Here is an 18,656-nt window from a genome sequence, read left to right as displayed (position 1 = left end):
GGTGTGTGAAGTGTAGCGGGTGTGTGTAGCGTAGCAGGCATATGCAGTATAGCAGGTGTGCACACTGTAGCAGGTGTGTGCAGTACAGCAGGTGTGTGCAGGGTAGCGTGTGTACATGGGATTGCATGTGCAGTGTAGCAGGTGTGGGTGGTACAGAGGGCGTGTGCTGTGTCATGGCCGTGTGTGCTCTGGTGCCAACTGCTCAGTTCTGCATCCCAGCCTGGTTTCTTACCTGTACAGTGGGATTAATCAAGGCACCTCTTTGTGACTTAAGAGAAGAAATGTGTGTCAAGCACTTGGCACAGCACTCAGACTCAGTGCTAAATTGATGTTGGCCATCATTTCATTGAATCCCACAGAGGTGCTTAGGAATGAGTTTCAATTACCCTTGTGCAGGCTCAGAGCTCAGTCCAGGGAGGGCTGATCACTTCTCAGTCCGTAGCCATGGACCCCGAGCTTCCTGGCTTCGAAGCCTGGTGACTCAAGACAGGCCCAAGGCCCTGGCTTGCTGTGGGGGCAGGGCCAGGGCTGGCAGCAGCAGGTGCACTGCAAACCCTCCTCTCTGCGAGGACCATCTGCTGGGTGGGAGAAAACACTCATCTTCTATAGGTTTGTTGACTTAGGACCCTCTAGGCTTCACTCAAGCCCAAGCAGAAAAGCACTCTGGGCTTTGTCAAGGGTCTAGAACAGGTAAAAGTTACTGGAAGCCCCAGTGCTCTGCTGGTGGAGCTGTCCCTGCCCCTCCCAGGGCGTGCAGCCAGTGGCTTCACTCTTGGGAATGAAGGCTGTGGTTTGGGACATGACCCAGACACCATCTGCAGAGGGCTGGATCCATCCCATGGGGCATTTCCCTTCGAGGAAAGTGGGAGAGAGAGAGAATGAGAGGCCATCACCTTTGCATCCTTCCTGCCACTGCAGAGTCCCTCACGGGTCGACATCTCAACCCTAGAAGTGACACGCGGAGCCCTGACTCCCCTCTTTGAGATAATGTAGGGTTTTCAGATAGGCAGAAGCGTCCTACTGCCTCCCTGGGTCTCCTATGGCTCACAGCTGGCCTGTCTCACACTGGGAGACAGCAGCATCTTTGGTGAGGGTGGTCTCTGCCATCAGCCAGTGTCTGCACAGAGGGCCCGGGTTGTGTGCAGGGCTGGCTCCTCCACACCCTCACTCCTGCCCTGCCCACTTCCTGCAGCATTGAGACACCAGGATCTGGGAGGCATGGACACTTCAAACCCGGTACATCAGGGTTGGCTTTAATAAACCCTCAGTGGCCGGCACCCTGGCTCAAGAGGCTAATCCTCTGCCTAGCGGCACCGGCACACCAGGTTCTAGTCCCGGTCGGGGCACCAGATTCTGTCCCAGTTGCCCCTCTTCCAGGCCAGCTCTCTGCTGTGGCCAGGGAGTGCAGTGGAGGATGGCCCAGTTACTTGGGCCCTGCACCCCATGGGAGACCAGGAGAAGCATCTGGCTCTTGCCTTCAGATCAGCGCGGTGCACTGGCCGCTGCACACTGGCCACGGCGGCCATTGGAGGGTGAACCAACGGCAAAAACGAAGACCTTTCTCTCTATCTCTCTCTCTCACTGTCCACTCTGCCTGTCAAAAATAAAGAAAAATAAACCCTCAGCAACACTTCTGTAGATAAAACATGAACAGGTGTCATTGCCCAGCTCTCCTGGGAGAACTGTAGAGACGTTGCTGGCAGGGACCTGTGACCTGGCACCTGTGTCACAGACCAGCTTTGCTCTGTGTCCTCATCAGCGGGGGGTCATGCACCTGTCGGGCTTTCCCGGGACCGAGGTCAGAGGTCTCCCCCACAGCAGGATCTGGACACTGAGCTGCCCCTCAGGGGGAGGGGCACACACAGTTCTCCTGACCTTGGGACCGTGCTTATGCTCCTAGCATCCCCTGCTCACCTGCTGAGATGTGTGTGGGGCTCAGAGCTATGACCCTGGGTGGGTGAGGCTTCTGACCTTGAACTCGTTATGGATAAAAGGAGGGGCTGAGTTAAAGCAACCCCCAGGCCCATCTGCCCCTCCTGCTGACTTGCTGGCTTACGCCTTGAGGGCATGCCTGCCTCAGGGCCAGGGCCGCTTGGAGCCCTGGCTGGACTCAGCTGGTGTCTCCATCTGCAAGCTAGGGAGGCTGGAGGGAGCAGAGATGGATTTAATAGCTCTTGAAGCCTTGTCATCTGGAATTTTAGAGGGAGCTTTGAAGATTTGCTGTTGCCTCTGAGGCAGCCTCAGGGAGCACGGTTAATTCAGCTGCCCTTTGTGGAGGTGGCCTCGAGGTGGCCTGGAGTGGGTGTTGGGGGAGAGAGTTTCCCAGGCTCTGTGGAGGGGGGCAGTTCTGGCTTCTGGCCACCACCCCCAGCACTCACTTGGAAACTGGATCCGAGTCGTCTGTTTCCCAGCTGTGGTCCTCCATCTTATGGTCCCTGCCACAGCTGGGGTAGAGGTGTCCATTACAAGTGAGAGGACTCAGGCCCAAGGTGGGCTGGTGGTGGTGGAGGCCTGGCCCTGGGGAGCCTCCTCCAGCAGGCTGTGGCCCCAGGCCCCCAGACCAGGATTCAGACAGTCCAGCCCAGACCCTTGCTCGTGACCACCTTGCCTGTCTAGAACCAGCGCAGTCTGGCTCAGGAGTCACACCTTACAGGGGACTAGGGGGCCTCTGCCAGACCCAGGGGTGGTGGCTTCCAGTGGCAGCCTGGGGTAAGGCGCCCCCTAGTGTTTACAGCAGGTACATGCCCTAACCTATTTGTCCCTCTGGTGATGGAACAAGCACATATGGAGCACCCACTGTGTACCTGGTGATGGAACAAGCCCATATGGAGCACCCACTGTGTAGCTGGCACTGGTCGAGGCTGTGTGTAGCAGTGAACAAAACATGGAGACGAGGACCCCTGCCCTCATCAGCCCTGCAGAACAGAACAAAGCAGGAGGGATGTGGAGGGCAGGGAGGGCAGCTGCATGGCCACTGTGTGTGTGGAGCGGGCAGGGGAGGCCTCCAGGGCTGACCAGGGTGGGGCCACCTCGGATCCCTGGGGGAGCACCCCAGCTGTTCCCCAGCACAGCTCCAAGCCTGGCCCTGTCACTCTCCCCCCCCCGTCTCCATCTCCTGTGTCCCCCCTTGCCCTCCCCTCAAACTGCTCCTAAATTCAGGCCCTCTTCACCCCTCCTCTCACACCTGCAGTCTCTGCTACCCGTCACTGTGGCATTCCCACCTGTTCCTTCAGCTGGTGTTTAGTGGGAATCTGCAGCTACCACAGCCCCCGGGAAGTGAGTCAGGGCAGGACGCTAGAGGGAACAGCCAGGGCAGGAGCAAGCAAGAAGGAGAGAGCTTGGCACAACTAGAAGCTCAGAGGTTCAGTAGGATTGCCAGGGAGGCGGTGTGAGATGAGGGCAGGTCAGCGGGGTGCTTCCTGCCCCTCTCTGCACCTGCCATCTCAGCCACACACCCCAGGACCACCCTCCTGCCCCAGGCTTTGGCTCCCTCCACACCCTGTAGCAGGTGTGGGCGTGGCATGGCAGAAGGCGTTCTGACTTGGAAGCTAGGAAGTTGTGGGCTGGAATCCTATCTCTGCCACTCTTTAGCTTTGCCTGGATAAGTTGCTTCAGTTCTCTGAGGCTCAATTTCTGTATCTGTCAACTGGGGACAGTGAGGCACACTCCATGGGCTGAGTGTAGGGAGAAAGCAACAGCGTGTGCAAGACGCTTAGCGCTGTGTTGGGGCATGCTAGCTGGCAGCTGGTGTCCATCAAAGGGACACTGAATGCCTCCGCTGGCAGTCAGGGCCCCAGAGTCTGGGTCCAGTTGCCAATTCTGACCCATGCCACCCTCCAGGACTTTGCACACACCTACATACCCTCTGCTCTTCCACCTTCCCATAATCCTCAGTCCCTCCTTCTGCCTGGGGCCACCTCTCTCTACCTCTCTGTGTGTTAGCAGCAGCGGATGCAATAGGTTCTTGTCTTTGCACAAGAGTTCAGACGTGAGACAGAGAGCAGCGGTCAGCAAGGTAGCAAGGTTTAGTGGGGTTGGGCATCCCTGAGAACAGATGGGAAGAATCCAAGAGAGAGTGCCCAGGCACGCAGACTGGGGACAGCAAGGTCACGTGGTTACATGGAGCGCATGCAGCCGGCAGGCCAGGCAGGTGGCTCAGCAGAGTGGAGAGCTGAGCGTGCAGCCAGGGGCTTCTAAGGGGACGGGTCCAGTCCTTCCCACCATTTTTGCTCCCCTCCCTTCTTCCTCCAGGTGGTGAAATTCCTCCCAAGGTTGCACTGAGGAGCTTCTCCTAGGGTACCTGCTGTGGAGGAAGAATGTAAGGGTTTTTTGCTCAGTGTTATCAAGCCAGGTAACCCATTTGGTGCTGAGCAGAGAGGATTGTCCTGGGGAGCTCTCCTTGGGGGAGGGCTGAGACCACCTGTCAAGTAATGGGGGGGGGTGTGGGTGGGACTTTGAAGTGTAAAATCCTGGGTGCTTCCAAGCTGAGCTTCTGCAGGCCCCTCTCACACACATAGGCTGATTTCTAACTTCTCCCTAACAAATGCACATCACTCAACCTTCCAGAAAGACCCAGCTCACACAGCAGGGAGGGGACAGAAGTGTCCTCTGTTGACCCCTCCTAGTCAACACTGTAGGTCCTTTGCGCTGGGAGGCGCCCACCTTCTCACTGTCTGACTTAGCCGTGACTGTGGTTCTTTAAAAAATATGCAGGGTTACAGAGAGACAGAGACAGACAAACAGATCTTCTATCTGCTGGTTCACTCCCCAAATGGCCACAGTGGTCCAGGGCTGGGCCGGGCTGAAGCCAGGAGGCTCTTCAGGTCTCCCATGGGGTGCAGGGGCCCAAGCACTTGGGCCATCCTCCACTGCTTTCCCAGGCACATCAGTGGGGAGCTGGATAAGAAGTGGAGCTGCCGGCATATGGGATGCCAGCGTTGCAGGTGGCGGTGTTCACCCACTATGCCACAGCGCTGGTCCCAGTGTGATTGTGGCTCCTGGGGGCCGGGCCACTCTCGTATGGATTTCCCTTTCTCCCACCCCTATTGGGGCTAGTGGAGAAGGGGAGCTGGTTTCTGGGCACAAGGACTTGTTTCATTTCTTCAGCACTGATCTGTGCAGTTGTAACAGAATCTGAGAGACTTGGGCAGGCGCAGGGCCCTGGGGAGGTGCAAACCCAAACATTGCGCTTCGGTAATTAAACGAGGCAGATGTTGCTTGTGGCAGTTCCAAGCCCTGCTGTTTACAGCAATGACATGCCCGTCGTATGTAACTTCCTTGACCCCCAAGCCTCCCAAACATTGCCCGCTGAGAGCGGTGGGGGAGAGTGTCACCCGGTTAGCCTGGTCCCTGCCCACGAGGGTGTGGGGTTGAAACTGGGTAATGATCTGAAAGAACTCCCTTCCCTACCCCTGGCCTTAAACACTCATCCAGCTGTCAAGTCAATGCCAGGTGCCGCTCAGCCCCTCCCTGAGAGCAGAACCTTTGGTTTCTCAGGCCCACGCTACGGTCCTGGCAGAATCATGGGGTGGAGTCTGGGAGGAACCACCCAGAGGGAGTCTCAAAGGGGTGCAGGGAACTCAAATAAACGTTATCTACATGGCAACTTCATATTTGTCTTAAATCTGATTTCAGTCAAAATAATGCATGCAAATGGTTACAAAGTTTATCGTGAAGAACAGAAACCCGTTGTTTGCTTCCCTCAAGCCCCCTTCTCCAGCACCAACCTCTTACAACTCTTGCTTTTGTTGGTTGCTAATTCCCCCACATTTAAAAATAATTGATTGGGGGCAGTGCTGTGGTGTAGTGGGTTAAGCCGTCGCCTGCAGTGCCGGCATCCCATATGGCACCGGTTCCAGTCCTGACCACTCCACTTCTGATCCAGCTCTCTGCTATAGCCTGGGAAAGCAGTGGAAGATGGCCCAAGTCCTTGGGCCCCTACACCCACGTGGGAGACCCAGAGGAAGCTCCTGGCTCCTGGCTTCAGATCAGGCCAGTTCTGGCCATTGCAGCCACTTGGAAAGTGAACCCGTGGATAGAAGACCTCTCTCTCTGCCTCTCAAATAAATAAATACATCTTTTATTTTTATTTATTTTTTAAAAGATTTTATTTATTCATTTATTTGAAAGCTAGAGTTAGAGAGATAGAGAGACAGAGAGAAAGATCTTTCTTCTGCTGATTCATTTCCCAAATGGCCACAATGGCCAGAGCTGCACTAATCCTAAGCCAAGAGCCAGGAGCTTCTTCCTGTACTCCCACACAGGTGCAGGGGCCCAAGGACTTGGGTCATCTTCCACTGCTTTCTCAGGCCATCAGCAGAGAGCTGGATCGGAAGAGGGGCAGCCGGGACTAGAACTGGTGCCCATATAGGATGTTGGTGCCACAGGCAGAGGATTAACCTACTATGCCACAGCACTGGCCCCATAAATAAATCTTTTACAAAAATAATTGGCTACAGCACTGCTTCCAGATTCACTCACTTTGGACATCCACCGATGGCTCATTATAGCAGGTGAAGTCTGAACGTCTTACGTCACCATCCCTCCTCTGCCGTCCTGTGTGCTGCCCACTCAGTTATGGCTACCACGCATGTCATTGTAGCTACCTACCTAGTACTCTCCTTTCTTGTGCGACCTTTGGTTTTCCTGGAGTTAGTTATTTCTCAGGTTGTTATTTTCTCATTTGCTTGGTTATTTTTTAAATGTACTCACAGTTGATCTTTTCCAAATGCCCCAGCACGAATCCCCTGGTGATAAACAGCTCGACACGGCACAGATGGTCTGGGACTCTGCTTCCATGCCTCATCCCCTGGCCTGTTACTTCCATCTACCTGAGCTGTCTCTGGTCCTGGTGCAGGGTGGTCCTCCAGGGTTCTTTGCATTTCTGTCCTGCGTGGGAGCCACTGTCTCTGGACCCTGTGTTTTTCTTTTCTTGGTTTATTTACCTCCTTGTCTGGATGAACCATTTCCTCTCCAAGAAAACGTGCGGGGAAGGCAAGCTTGGGGGACCTTCCATGTGCGCACGTAGACCCACCAGACAGTGTGGCTGAGGGTAGGGCCCTTGGGTGATTATGACTGTGGTGGGCACTGCTCCTCACCTCTCCTCTCGCATCTGACATTGCTGATGAGAAGTCCCTGCCTTTGTCACCTGTGGTCACCGGTGCGGGAACGGTGCCTCCTCTCTGGGAGCTTTCAGAATCTTCTTTTAATTTCTTGTTTTGAAATTTTACAGTTGCATCCTTTTTTTAAAACTTTTATTTAATGAATATAAATTTCCAAAGTATAGCTTTTGGATTACAGTGGCTTCCCCCCCCACCATAACTTCCTTTCCACCCACAACCCTCCCCTCTCCCGCTCCCTCTCCCATCCCATTCACATCAAGATTCATTTTCAATTCTCTTTATATACAGAAGATCAGTTTAGTATATATTAAGTAAAGATTGCAACAGTTTGCACCCACACAGAAACACGAAGTGAAAAATACTGTTTGAGTACTAGTTATAGCACTAATTCACATTGGACAACACATTAAGGACAGAGATCCTACATGAGGAGTAAGTGCACAGTGACTCCTGTTGTTGACTTAACAAATTGACACTCTTGTTTATGGCATCAGTAATCACCCTAGGCTCTTGTCATGAGTTGCAAAGGCTATGGAAGCCTTTTGAGTTTGCTAACTCTGATCATATTTAGACAAGGTCACAGTCAAAGTGGAAGTTCTCTCCTCCCTTCAGAGAAAGGTACCTCCTTCTTTGATGGCCCATTCTTTCTACTGGGATCTCACTCAGAGATCTTTCATTTAGGTCATTTTTTTTTTTTTTTTTTTTTGCCAGAGTGTCTTGACTTTCCATGCCTAAAATACTCTCATGGCTTTTCAGCCATATCCGAATGCCTTAAGGGCTGATTCTGAGGCCAGAGTGCTGTTTAGGACATCTGCCATTCTATGAATCTGCTGTGTATCCCGCTTCCCATGTTGGATCATTCTCTCCCTTTTTTTATTCTATCGGTTAGTATTTGCAGACACTAGCTTTGTTTATGTGATCCCTTTGGTTCTTAGTCCTATCATTATGATCAATTGTGAACTGAAGTTGATCACTTGGACTAGTGAGATGGCATTGGTACATGCCACCTTGATGGGATTGAATTGGAATCCCCTGATATGTTTCTAACTCCACCATTTGGGGCAAGTCCGATTGAGCATGTCCCAAACTGTACATCTCTTCCCTCTCTTATTCCCACTCTCATATTTAACAGGGATCACTTTTCAGTTAAGTTTCAACACTTAAGAATAACTGTGTATTAATTATAGAATTCAACCAATAGTATTAAGTAGAAAAGCAAACAAAAATACTAAAAGAGATAAAGTATTAAGTTGTTCATCAACAGTCAGGGCAAGGGCTGATCAAGTCACTGTTTCTCATAGTGTCCATTTCACTTCAACAGGTTTCCTTTTTGGTGCTCGGTTAGTTGTCACCGATCAGGGAGAACATATGATATTTGTCCCTTTGGGACTGGCTTAATTCACTCAGCATGATGTTTTCCAGATTCCTCCATTTTGTTGCAAATGACTGGATTTCATTGTTTTTGACTGCTGTATAGTATTCTATAGAGTACATATTCCATAATTTCTTTATCCAGTCTACTGTTGATGGGCATTTAGGTTGATTCCAGGTCTTAGCTATTGTGAATTGAGCTGCAATAAACATTAAGGTGCAGACATCTTGTTTGTTTGCCAATTTCATTTCCTCTGGGTGAGTTCCCAGGAGTGGGATGGCTGGGTCGTATGGTAGGGTTATATTCAGGTTTCTGAGGAATCTCCAGACTGACTTCCATAGTGGCTTAATCAGTTTGCATTCCCACCAACAGTGGGTTAGTGTCCCTTTTTCCCCACATCCTCACCAGCATTTATTGTTGGTAGGTTTCTATATGTGAGCCATTCTAACCAGGGTGAGGTGAAACCTCATTGTGGTTTTGATTTGCATTTCCCTGATTGCTAGTGATCTTGAACATTTTTTCATGTGCCTGTTGGCCATTTGGATTTCCTCTTTTGAAAAATGTCTATTGAGGTCCTTGGCCCGTCTCTTAAGTGGGTTGTTTGTTTTGTTGTTGTGGAGTTTCTTGATCTCTTTGTAGATTTTGGTTACTAATCCTTTATCTGTAGCATAGTTGGCAAATATTTTTTCTCATTCTGTTGGTTGCCTCTTCACTTGCCTGTTTCTTTTGCAGTAAAGAAACTTCTCAATTTGAAGTTGCATTCTTTTTTCAAAAAAGATTTATTTATTTATTTGAAAGGCAGAGTCACAGAGAGGCAGAGGCAGTGAGAGAGAGAGAGAGAGGTCTTCCATCCACTGGGTCATTCCCCAAAATGACCGCAGTGGCCAGAGCTAGGCTGAACCAAAGCCAGGAGCCAAAAGCTTCTTCCAGGACTCCCACACAGGTGTAGGGGCCCAAGTCCTTGGGCCATCTTCTACTTCTACTACTATGGCTTTCCCAGGCCATAGCAGAGAACTGGATCATAAGTGGAGCATCCAGGACTTGAACCAGTACCCATATGGGGATGCCGGCACTGCAGGTGGCAGCTTTACCCACTACACCACAGCACTGGCCCCCAGTTGCATCTTTTGGTGTGAGTGTGTTGTGGCTTGATTGCCTCGTAGGTGACTGCACTGTGGGGAAGCACCTGAGCCAGCAGGAGGCCAGGGCTCAGTAGCAAAGAGCGTAGCCCAGAGCGATGAGAGCAAGTGTCGCCCCCTTTCCCGTCCAATCCGGCTCCAAGCAGACGTAAATTCAAAGAGGTTCTGGTGCAGTGGCCTTATTGCACTGCCAAGCCCACGGTGGGCTCTTTGGGCTGCCAGCAATGGCAGCAGTGCCCGGGGTCAACTGCGTGTGACTGAGACCATGAGTTGGGGGAGCACTCTCCTTCATGCTCACAACAGCCGGCAGTATGGGCTTTGGGATCCTTGCTCATGGAGAAGGAAAGCAAGGCTCGCAAAGTGTGACTGTTGGATCCACAGTTACCACAGGAGCAGGCAGTATGGTGATGCCCAAATGCCCCTCCTGGGCTCCCCCCAACCCTTGGTGGTGGGGTGTGGCTGAGCGTAGAGACAGGCTGGGTGGCAGTGCTACCTTGGGTACGCACTTTGCCTGCCTGGGCTGTGGTCATCCTTCTTTCCCATGACCATGGGGCAGACTGCACTCAGGGGGCTTCTGTGGACCAGCATGATCCAGCCAGCTCCGCTTCACCGAGATCCTGGGCAGGAATAAGCGACGTGTGGCCTGAGTCCCTGGAAGCTCACACTTTTACAGTCTTAGCCCTTGAATTCACAGAACTCGTGAATCGCAGACGCTTCTTTGTGAGGCATTCAGGCCCCCAGCGTGGGAGTCCTGGGCTTCTGCCAGGAGGCCAGCAGCACAGGAAGTGCGGCTTCCAGGTCCCAGAATCCGTGAGTACACATTGGCCTTGGCAGGAACGGACCCACCCCCTTTCTGGAATACGGCCCAATGCCAGCGTCTTCTGCTGTCCATCAGACAGGGACAGAGAGTGCTGCCTGCCTGGGGGTCTCCCTGGGCACTCAGCACCATGGATGAGCAGGATGTGGGACAGAGAGCTCAGGGGGTTCCCCTATGGTCTCCCTGCCAGCGGGCAGCAGGCAGCCTGCAGGACCCACCCGGAGGCCCTGTCCTCACTCTCAGCTCTCCTGCACTGGGGATGCCAGGTTGGAATGTGGGTTGCTCCTCTGAGTTCCTACAGGAGTTTAATCCCCGCTCCTACGTTAACGGCTTTAAAGAGGTGGGAAGTGACTCGGTTAGGTTGTTTGGATGGGGTTCCTTGGTGGCTTCAGGGAGAGGGACACAGATGCGCAGGTGCTCCTGGCGTTGTGTGGTGCAGCTGAGGGCCCGCACCAGTGCCTGCCTCACACTGTTGGACTTTGATCCTCCAGATCAAAGTCAACCTTTTCTTCTTTATAAAGTGACTTGCCTCAGGTATTTCATTATAGTAACAAAAAGCTGGGCCACCGTGACCAAGCGCTTAAGCTGCTGCTTGCAGTACTGGCATCCCATACGGAAGCGGCGGTTTGAGTCACAGCTTCTCCACTTCCGATCCAGCTCCCTGCTAATGCACCTGGGAAAGCAGCAGAAGATGCCCAGGTGCTTGGGCCCCTGCACCCACGTGAGAGACCAGGATGGAGCTCCTGGCTCCTGGCTGCTGGCTGCTGGCTTTGGCCTGACCTAGACCTGACTGTCGTAGCCATTGGGGAGTAAACTAGCAGATGGGAGATCTCTCCCTCCCCCTCTCCCTCTGTCACTGCCTTTCAAATAAAATAAGTATATAAATGCTTAAAATGAAATAAATACATAAATGCTTAAAATGAAAAGGCCTTGTGAGTTGGGGAGTGCAGTGCCGCCTGCCTCTCCATTGCTTTATTGTTTTGCAGCTGCTCTGATTCTGCAGCCTTCACCCAAATGTTAAGTGAATCCATTGTAAATTTCCCACCTCCTGACGCTTTTTAAAATGCCGTGTCAAATGCCTTCATATTCCTCTTTTCACCGTGGATAATGAGAAACATTTACAAAATTTGCTTTCTTAGATTTGAGCTTATTCTACAATGTCTTTTAGACACGATGTCTTTTAGACAGAAAGGACTGTTCCTGAAAAACCCAAACCCCCAAAGACCATTATTTCTTCTAAAAAACAAACGTTTCTGAGTATGTAATTGCATTGTGACATTCACCTCTCAAATCCACGTGTGCGCAGCATGGCCGAGATAATTCTTGAAATACAAGGTACACCAAGGGAGAGCTTTGCTTTACCTGCTCTGTGTCTTGAGACTGATAAAGGATGTTTCTTTTAAAAAAGAAAGAAAAGAGACAGTTTCCTAATCAGGTAATTCAGAGAGCAAAACAGACGGGCTCCTCCGTGGTTCGTGGTTCAGACCCTGACAGTTGAGACAGCAGAGACGAGGAAGTCAGCAAGCTGGGAGCCAGAGGCAGGAGAGGCTGTGACCCTCAGGGCTGACTTTGGGCTTGGCTCACTGTCCATCAGCACTGCCTGCAAGGGCGGGGTTGGGGTGTAGGGGGAGGGAGCAGACGTGCCAGCGGCCACGGCCCCCGGAGCTGGTCTGGGAGGAGTGTGGTGGCAGAGTCCGTTGGGGAGGGACAGCTGCAGAAGCTGGGGAGCTGGGGGAGCTTGGTGCTCTGCAAGGCCCCACCCCGTCCTCCTCCCCCTCTTCTCTTTAACTCTGCCTTTCTTTTTTTTTTTTTTTTTTTTTCCTGATCAAGGCTCGTTTATTGAATAAATGCAGTAGTATTTAAACATGACCAGTTGTTTACAAGAAGGAGCACAAAAGATTTACATATCAAAAAGGCTCTTAAGGTTACAAAGAGTTCCCAATAAGGTTCTTAATTATTGATTACAAGGGTACAATAAAACACTTAGGTGATAAATGCAGGTTTCAGGTGTGACTGATTATCTGTATCATCTCTTGTGAAAGGTTTAGGTTCTTCCTGCCTCTTCCCGGAATCTCCCTAGCCCAATTGTCTGTGCCCGCGAAGTCTCCATTCATATGTTTAAGTGTAAACAAAGGGAGTGACTACCTGTGGCTGCCCACATTTCCCCCTTTTTTATTTTTTGAGGCACTGTTCCTGTCCTAGGTTGCCCGTGTCTCTTCTTGTCCTTACCCATCATTGGACACCCCAGACATTCTCTGAGGCTCCTGTCTTAGGTTGGTACAAGGAGACCGAGTCTTACCCGTCATTGGAATTCAATGCCATCCTTTTTGGCTCGGGGGTGAAGCTGTGAATGCAACTTTAAAATCTCAGACCAAACGGTACCAAATGGCACAGAGAGGCCTTGGAATATACAGGGGAGGCACAGACAAAAAGGCAGGAGCAGCAATAAAGGACCCAGCAACATCAAAAGCCAGTGGGTCCATTGAGATCCACCAACAGAAAAGACATTAGTTAGAAACATATGCTGAAGTTCACCTTTTAGCTGCTGTACCAGATATTTTATGTGAGGAACATTATTTGAGATATTAAAGCAGCAACTTCCAGGAATCAAGTCACAGCTTACACGATCTTTCAGTAGTAAGTAGTTAATGGCAGCTAAATGTAGCCAGAAATTGCTACTTTCTACAGAGAAGGAGGAATTGACCATAAGAGTTACTTCAACAGTTTTGACCAATACATCAACCAGGCTTCTTTTCTAGAAATGACAAAGGTATACTGGTCAATGTGACCAGTTTTGATATGCTAAAATCAGTTTTCTCCCTTTTCGATTGATCAGTCACATTAAGCCATTGGTTTTCAACTATAACCCTCCCAGTACGGAACAAGGTTTGATTGTTCCTTACCCATTGTACAAATTCTGCTGTTTTAATTCCATTATCATAAGTGCATGAACAATTTTGAACTACTGGTGCGCACCAACAGAGGTGGTAACATAGGTTTGGCTTGATGTGAGCCAGCAAGCTTCATTCATCTTCAGGGGGATTCCGATCAGCAATGTTATCATAATGAAGATCGAGGGGTTGCTTCGAGACATTGTTTGCCGCACCAGTCGCTCAGGTAACCATCATACTTCATTGTCTTTTTGCGAGAGTATAGAAACATGTCCACATCCCGATATTAAAACAGGGTCAGGTCCATACCATTGAGCAGTTAGAGGGTCTTTCTACTTCACGTAGACTTGTTGTCTTTCGGTTTCAGGATGCCTGTGACGATCAGCTGCAGATTTCCCTTGATTATCCAGTATTAAAAAAATTTAAAATGAAAAGAGCATGTGATAGCCATTTTTGTGGGGAATATGCCATGGTCCTGTATTCCCCCTTTTTTATTTTTTATAAATAATTTTTAATGTGGCATGTGCTCGTTCCACAATACCTTGTCCCTGGGGATTATAAGGAATCCCGGTGATGAGATGTGGAAGTTAGTACAGAAGTGCTTAAAAGAGTTGGAAGTATACGCTGGGCCATTATCAGTTTTTATCTGTATAGGGCTTCCTAGAACAGCAAAGGCCTGAAGGCAATGAGAGATGTTTGGCAGCCTCGCCAGATTGCGGGGTGGCAAAAACAAAACCTGAACATGTATCTAAAGAGACATGTATGTATTTTAGTTTACCAAATTCAGAAAAATGGGTGACATCCATCTGCCAAAGCTGATTAGGCATAAAACCTCTAGGATTTACACCATGATGAGGGATTGGGAGAAATGTGACACAGGAAGGGCAGGATTTTACAATTTGCCTTGCCTGTTCCCGGGTGATTCCCTATCTTACTGGTAAGATCTGGGCATTGAGGTGATGCAAATCATGACCACGGGACGCTTTTTAGACTTTGTCAGTCCCTCTTGAAAGGATCTGGCTAACTCTGCCTTTCAAATAAATAAAAACTAATTTGGGGCCGGTGCCGTGGCTCACTTGGTTAATCCTCTGCCTGCAGTGCCGGCATTCCATTTGGGCGCCGGATTCTGTCCCGGTTGCCCCTCTTCCAGGACAGCTCTCTGCTGTGGCCCGGGAGTACAGTGGAGGATGGCCCAAGTGCTTGGGCCCTGCACCCGCATGGGAGACCAGGAGGAAGCACCTGGCTCCTGGCTTCGGATTGGTGCAGCGCCGGCCATAGTGGCCATTTGGGGAGTGAACCAACGGAAGGAAGATCTTTCTCTCTCTTTCTCTCACTGTATAAAACTCTACCTGTCAAATAAATAAATAAAAATAATTTTAAAAAGTAATGTATATAACTCAGTGGGATTTTTCCAAAATATTGCAAGGAGAAGCTTGGTGGTTTTTAAAATTGATTTGAGAGAGAGAGAGTGAGCTTCCATCTGCTCATTCACTCCCCCAGATGCCCACAACAGCTGGGAAAGCATTGATGCTGAAGCCAGGAGCCAGGAACTTGATCCTGGTCTCCCATGTGGGTGGCAGAAACCCAAAGACTTGAGCCCTCACTGCTGCCTCCTAGGGTCAGCATTAGAGGAAGCTGGAGTCAGGAGCCAGAAGCCAGTATCAAAGCCAAGTACTCAAATGTGGGGTACAGGCATGCCATCCAGTGTCTGAACTGCTAGCCTGCCCGATTCAATGGTTTTTTTAGTGTGTGGATGGCCCCCGACTCACAGTGGTTCACGTTTACGTTGCACAACCACCTCTCATGGCAGTCGTAACCGTGAACAGCTGATGCTCCGCAGGGCACCGTGTTGCCTGGCAGGATGTTTGGCGAGTTAGGTGTGTTCAATGCATTTCAGACTTGGGGTATTTTTGACTTAGGACCACCCCTTCATAAGGCGAGGCGCATCTGTAGTCACAAAGTTCTACAACCCTGACCCCAGAATATGTCCATCGCCCTGAAAGGAAGCCCCGTTCCCACCCGCAGTCTCCCTGCTGTCCCCTCCCTCCGGCCCCTGGCAGCCACCAACCTACTTTTTTATTTATCATTATTTACTTTCATTTTAATTTTAAAATTATTATTTAACAACATTGTATGGTAATAATTCAACCAAATTAAACCTGCAGCCTCCAATCTACTTTTGACTTCTGTAATGGTCTTTGAGCCTGAGCTCTCCCCTGGACCACAGAACCAGTTCTGGCCTTGTGATGCGAGGACCAGAGGAATCCTGTGAATAAACAGTGTTGTGTCTGCAGAATCCCAGGGCCAGCCACTGGGCGAGGGCCCTGGGCAGAGCCCCTTCCCCTCGTCCTGTGCTTTAGGGGTCCCTACTGCTTCTCCTGCATGGGACCCAGAACTTGGTGAGGGTCTCTGCCATCAAGGGTCTCAGAGGGGAGAGCAGAGCACCAGTGCTGGGGAGGGGCCACAGGCTGGGGCTGTGCCGTGTTGGCACCGGAGCCCTCCATGCACACCTTTCCAAGTTCCTACAGGACCGAAGGGAGAAGATGGTGCCTCCCCCATCGTGTGAAGTCTCTTCAGGACTGAACGTGTCTTATTTCCTCCCTAGCTGTCTCTTTGCACTTGCTTACAAAATACAACATGGTGAGAACTTGACATTGAGCACTTGCGTGGCCCCGGAAGGGCTCTGTGCACCTGTTACACTTAAGCTGTACAGTGGATGCATTGCCTGACTCTTCCCTTGCAGTCTTGTGAGGGGGCTGTGCTGAGCCTCTCAGGGTCTCTGTGGTGCCCTGGGAGTGTGGGGTGCAACCTGCCAGCCCCAGCACCCCTGGGTGCCCTGAGCCTGCCTTTCAGAGCCACCCCCACATCACTCACACACGGGGGCCTCTGAGGAGTCCCAGACCTGTGCGTTGAAATCACCATGTACTCGGGGCTGGTGCTCACCTGGGCCAGTTTGTCCCCAGCCTTTGTTCGCAGGGGTCACACAGGCAGGGGGACCTGCATGGAGAGCTGAGGCACCTGGCCTGGTGGCCCTGTCCCCTGGACAAGACTCTTCCAGCAATGTCTTCTCCCTGCAGGAAAGTACCTGGCCATACCTGTTTGGCGTGATCATGGTGCCTGCCTTCACCCAGCTGTTGATCCTGCCGTGCCTCCCCGAGAGCCCGCGCTACCTGCTGTTTGAGAAGCATGACGAGGAGGGAGCTGTGAAAGGTAGGGGTCCTATCCCCTTGTCACGTGTGGGTCATCCCTGCAGGTGCACCAGGACCTGGGCAGATGGGCATGGGAGGGACCACATTGTGATGTCACTCTGCAGGCACTCGGACCCTGGCTGAGCACCCAAGGATGGCTTCTCACTTTGCCTCCCAACAGCCCTGCTGCGGGGGCCGAGCCGGGCACAGGGTCATCCACAGAGTCTGGAAAAGCCAGGATGATCGGGCACCCAGGACCCTCGCTTGCGTGTAGTCTGTTCCGTGCCACTTCTGTGGCTGCCCCAACCCCCGAGAGGAAGCAGACAGATTTCCTAGTGACTCAGAGGTTTATGGGGGGGGGGGGGGACCCTCCTCTCCTGCCTCCACATTCTTACTCGAGGGCACAGTGCAGAATGAGCATCACTGTCTCATTCAGGGCCCAGCCGTGGGCAGATGTGGGCCCATTTTACAGGAGAGAAAGTGAGGCTTGCAATGGGCCTTCAGGCAGATACAGCTTCAGAATCAGGCGCTTCTCCTAGAGCCCCCAAAAGGCAAAATCATTCTGCCTGGAGACAGACACGGTGGGCTTAACATTGCACTTTGTTCCCCTTGTAAAATGGCCCCCAGCAGGTGGCGCCAGGTTAGGCACCAGGGCTAGCGGCTACTCTTACTGCCGCCACCCCATGAGCAATTCTCTTATGCCCCCTGAGCCTGGGGGACATGGAGAGAAGAGGGGACGGTCGGGAGCTTCCCCCAGGCTGTGGTGGGTGGAATTAGATGGTTTGTGTTGCTGTCTGCTCTCATCACTGCTTGGGACTCTGCACAGCCTTTCATGCGTGAGATTGACCTGCCAGAGTGCCCACATGGAGGTGTGTGTGTGTGTATGTGCGCACGCGCGCACGCAGCATCTTTGAGAACTCAAGCCGTGCAAGCATTTTGCAGATTCCAAATGACACAGAATATCCATCACCGCCTGGTTTGTCTAACCATTCACAGCTGAGATCTAGTTTCTGGTTTCTGTGACGGGAAACCAGGGGGCACTGTCCTCGGCTTTGCTTTGCCTGAGAGGAGCCTAAGCTTTCAGAGAAAGTCCCCAGCCCAGGCTGTGGATTGGGTTCATGGAGGGGAACCACAGTTGTGTCGACACGGTGTCTGTGTGCAGTGGTCCCTCCTTCCCTGGACTCCTTTCCCATCCCCCCACCCTCCTACATAGCGGCCAAGGGTGAAGTGCATGGCCTGGCTCTTTTTATTTCTCTATGCCAGCTCGGTGGCTCAAAGTGGGACAGAGAGCCCCAACTTCTGCCTCAAGAAAGGAAGGCAGAGACGAGCTTCTACCCTAAGGGGACTCGACGGGTGCTGCTTCGTGACTGGGGTCCTTTGATTAGGACCCTTTGCCATGGAAGAGGCAGAAACCCTACTCGAGGCAGTGGAAGCGGAGCAAGGGGAATTGCACTCCCACTCTGTCTGCCTGAGCTTCCAGCCAGCTGAGGGCTGGGTGCGGGAACAGAGCAGTGGGGATAAGAATGTCCCTGGGCCAGCGCTGCAGCTCAATAGGCTACTCCTCCACCTGCGGCACCGGCACACCGGGTTCCAGTCCTGGTCGGGGCACTGGATTCTGTCCTGGTTGCCCCTCTTCCCATACAGCTCTCTGCTGTGGTCCGGGAGTGCAGTGGAGGATGGCCCAAGTGCTTGGGCCCTGCACCCGCATGGGACACCAGGAGAAGCACCTGGCTCCTGCCATCGGATCAGCGCGGTGCGCCGGCCGCAGTGGCCATTGGAGGATGAACCAATGGTAAAGGAAGACCTTTCTCTCTGTCTCTCTCACTGTCACTCTGCCTGTCAAAATATAAAAAAAAAAAAAAGAATGTCCCTGGCCATGAGGATGAAGATGGCACCCTGGACAGGTGCGTTGGGTCTTGTGATCAGAGGAATGTCCCAGGAGCACCCTGAACTTGACCATGCTGCCTCCCCAAGGTCGGCCTCTACAGGGCCGGCCCCTGGAAGATTTAGGACACTGCAGGACAGAGAGAGCCTGAGCTCTCCGACCACATAGATCCCAAGAAGGCAGGCAGGCAGCAAACAGGTGTGTTTCCTTCAGGTGTGGCGGGATCCAGCATCCAACCCTCAG

The 18,656-nt window shown here is 51.8% G+C and overlaps 1 protein-coding gene across 6 annotated transcripts in view; it reads left to right on the top strand.

Moving 5' to 3' along the window:
* Nucleotides 1-18,656, top strand: part of SLC2A9 (solute carrier family 2 member 9) — a 144,816-nt gene that overhangs the window by 64,854 nt on the left and 61,306 nt on the right. For all 6 annotated transcript variants that reach the window (XM_051829851.2, XM_051829847.2, XM_051829865.2 and 3 more), the window contains one exon: nucleotides 16,418-16,550. In XM_051829851.2, the coding sequence (XP_051685811.2) occupies nucleotides 16,418-16,550 (133 nt within the window). The remainder of the gene's footprint in view (nucleotides 1-16,417; nucleotides 16,551-18,656) is intronic.

Source organism: Oryctolagus cuniculus, chromosome 2 (genome assembly GCF_964237555.1).
Source record: "Oryctolagus cuniculus chromosome 2, mOryCun1.1, whole genome shotgun sequence".
Lineage (NCBI taxonomy): Eukaryota > Metazoa > Chordata > Mammalia > Lagomorpha > Leporidae > Oryctolagus > Oryctolagus cuniculus.
Note: the sequence above shows the minus strand (reverse complement) of the source record. Positions and strands in the feature narration are given on the sequence as shown.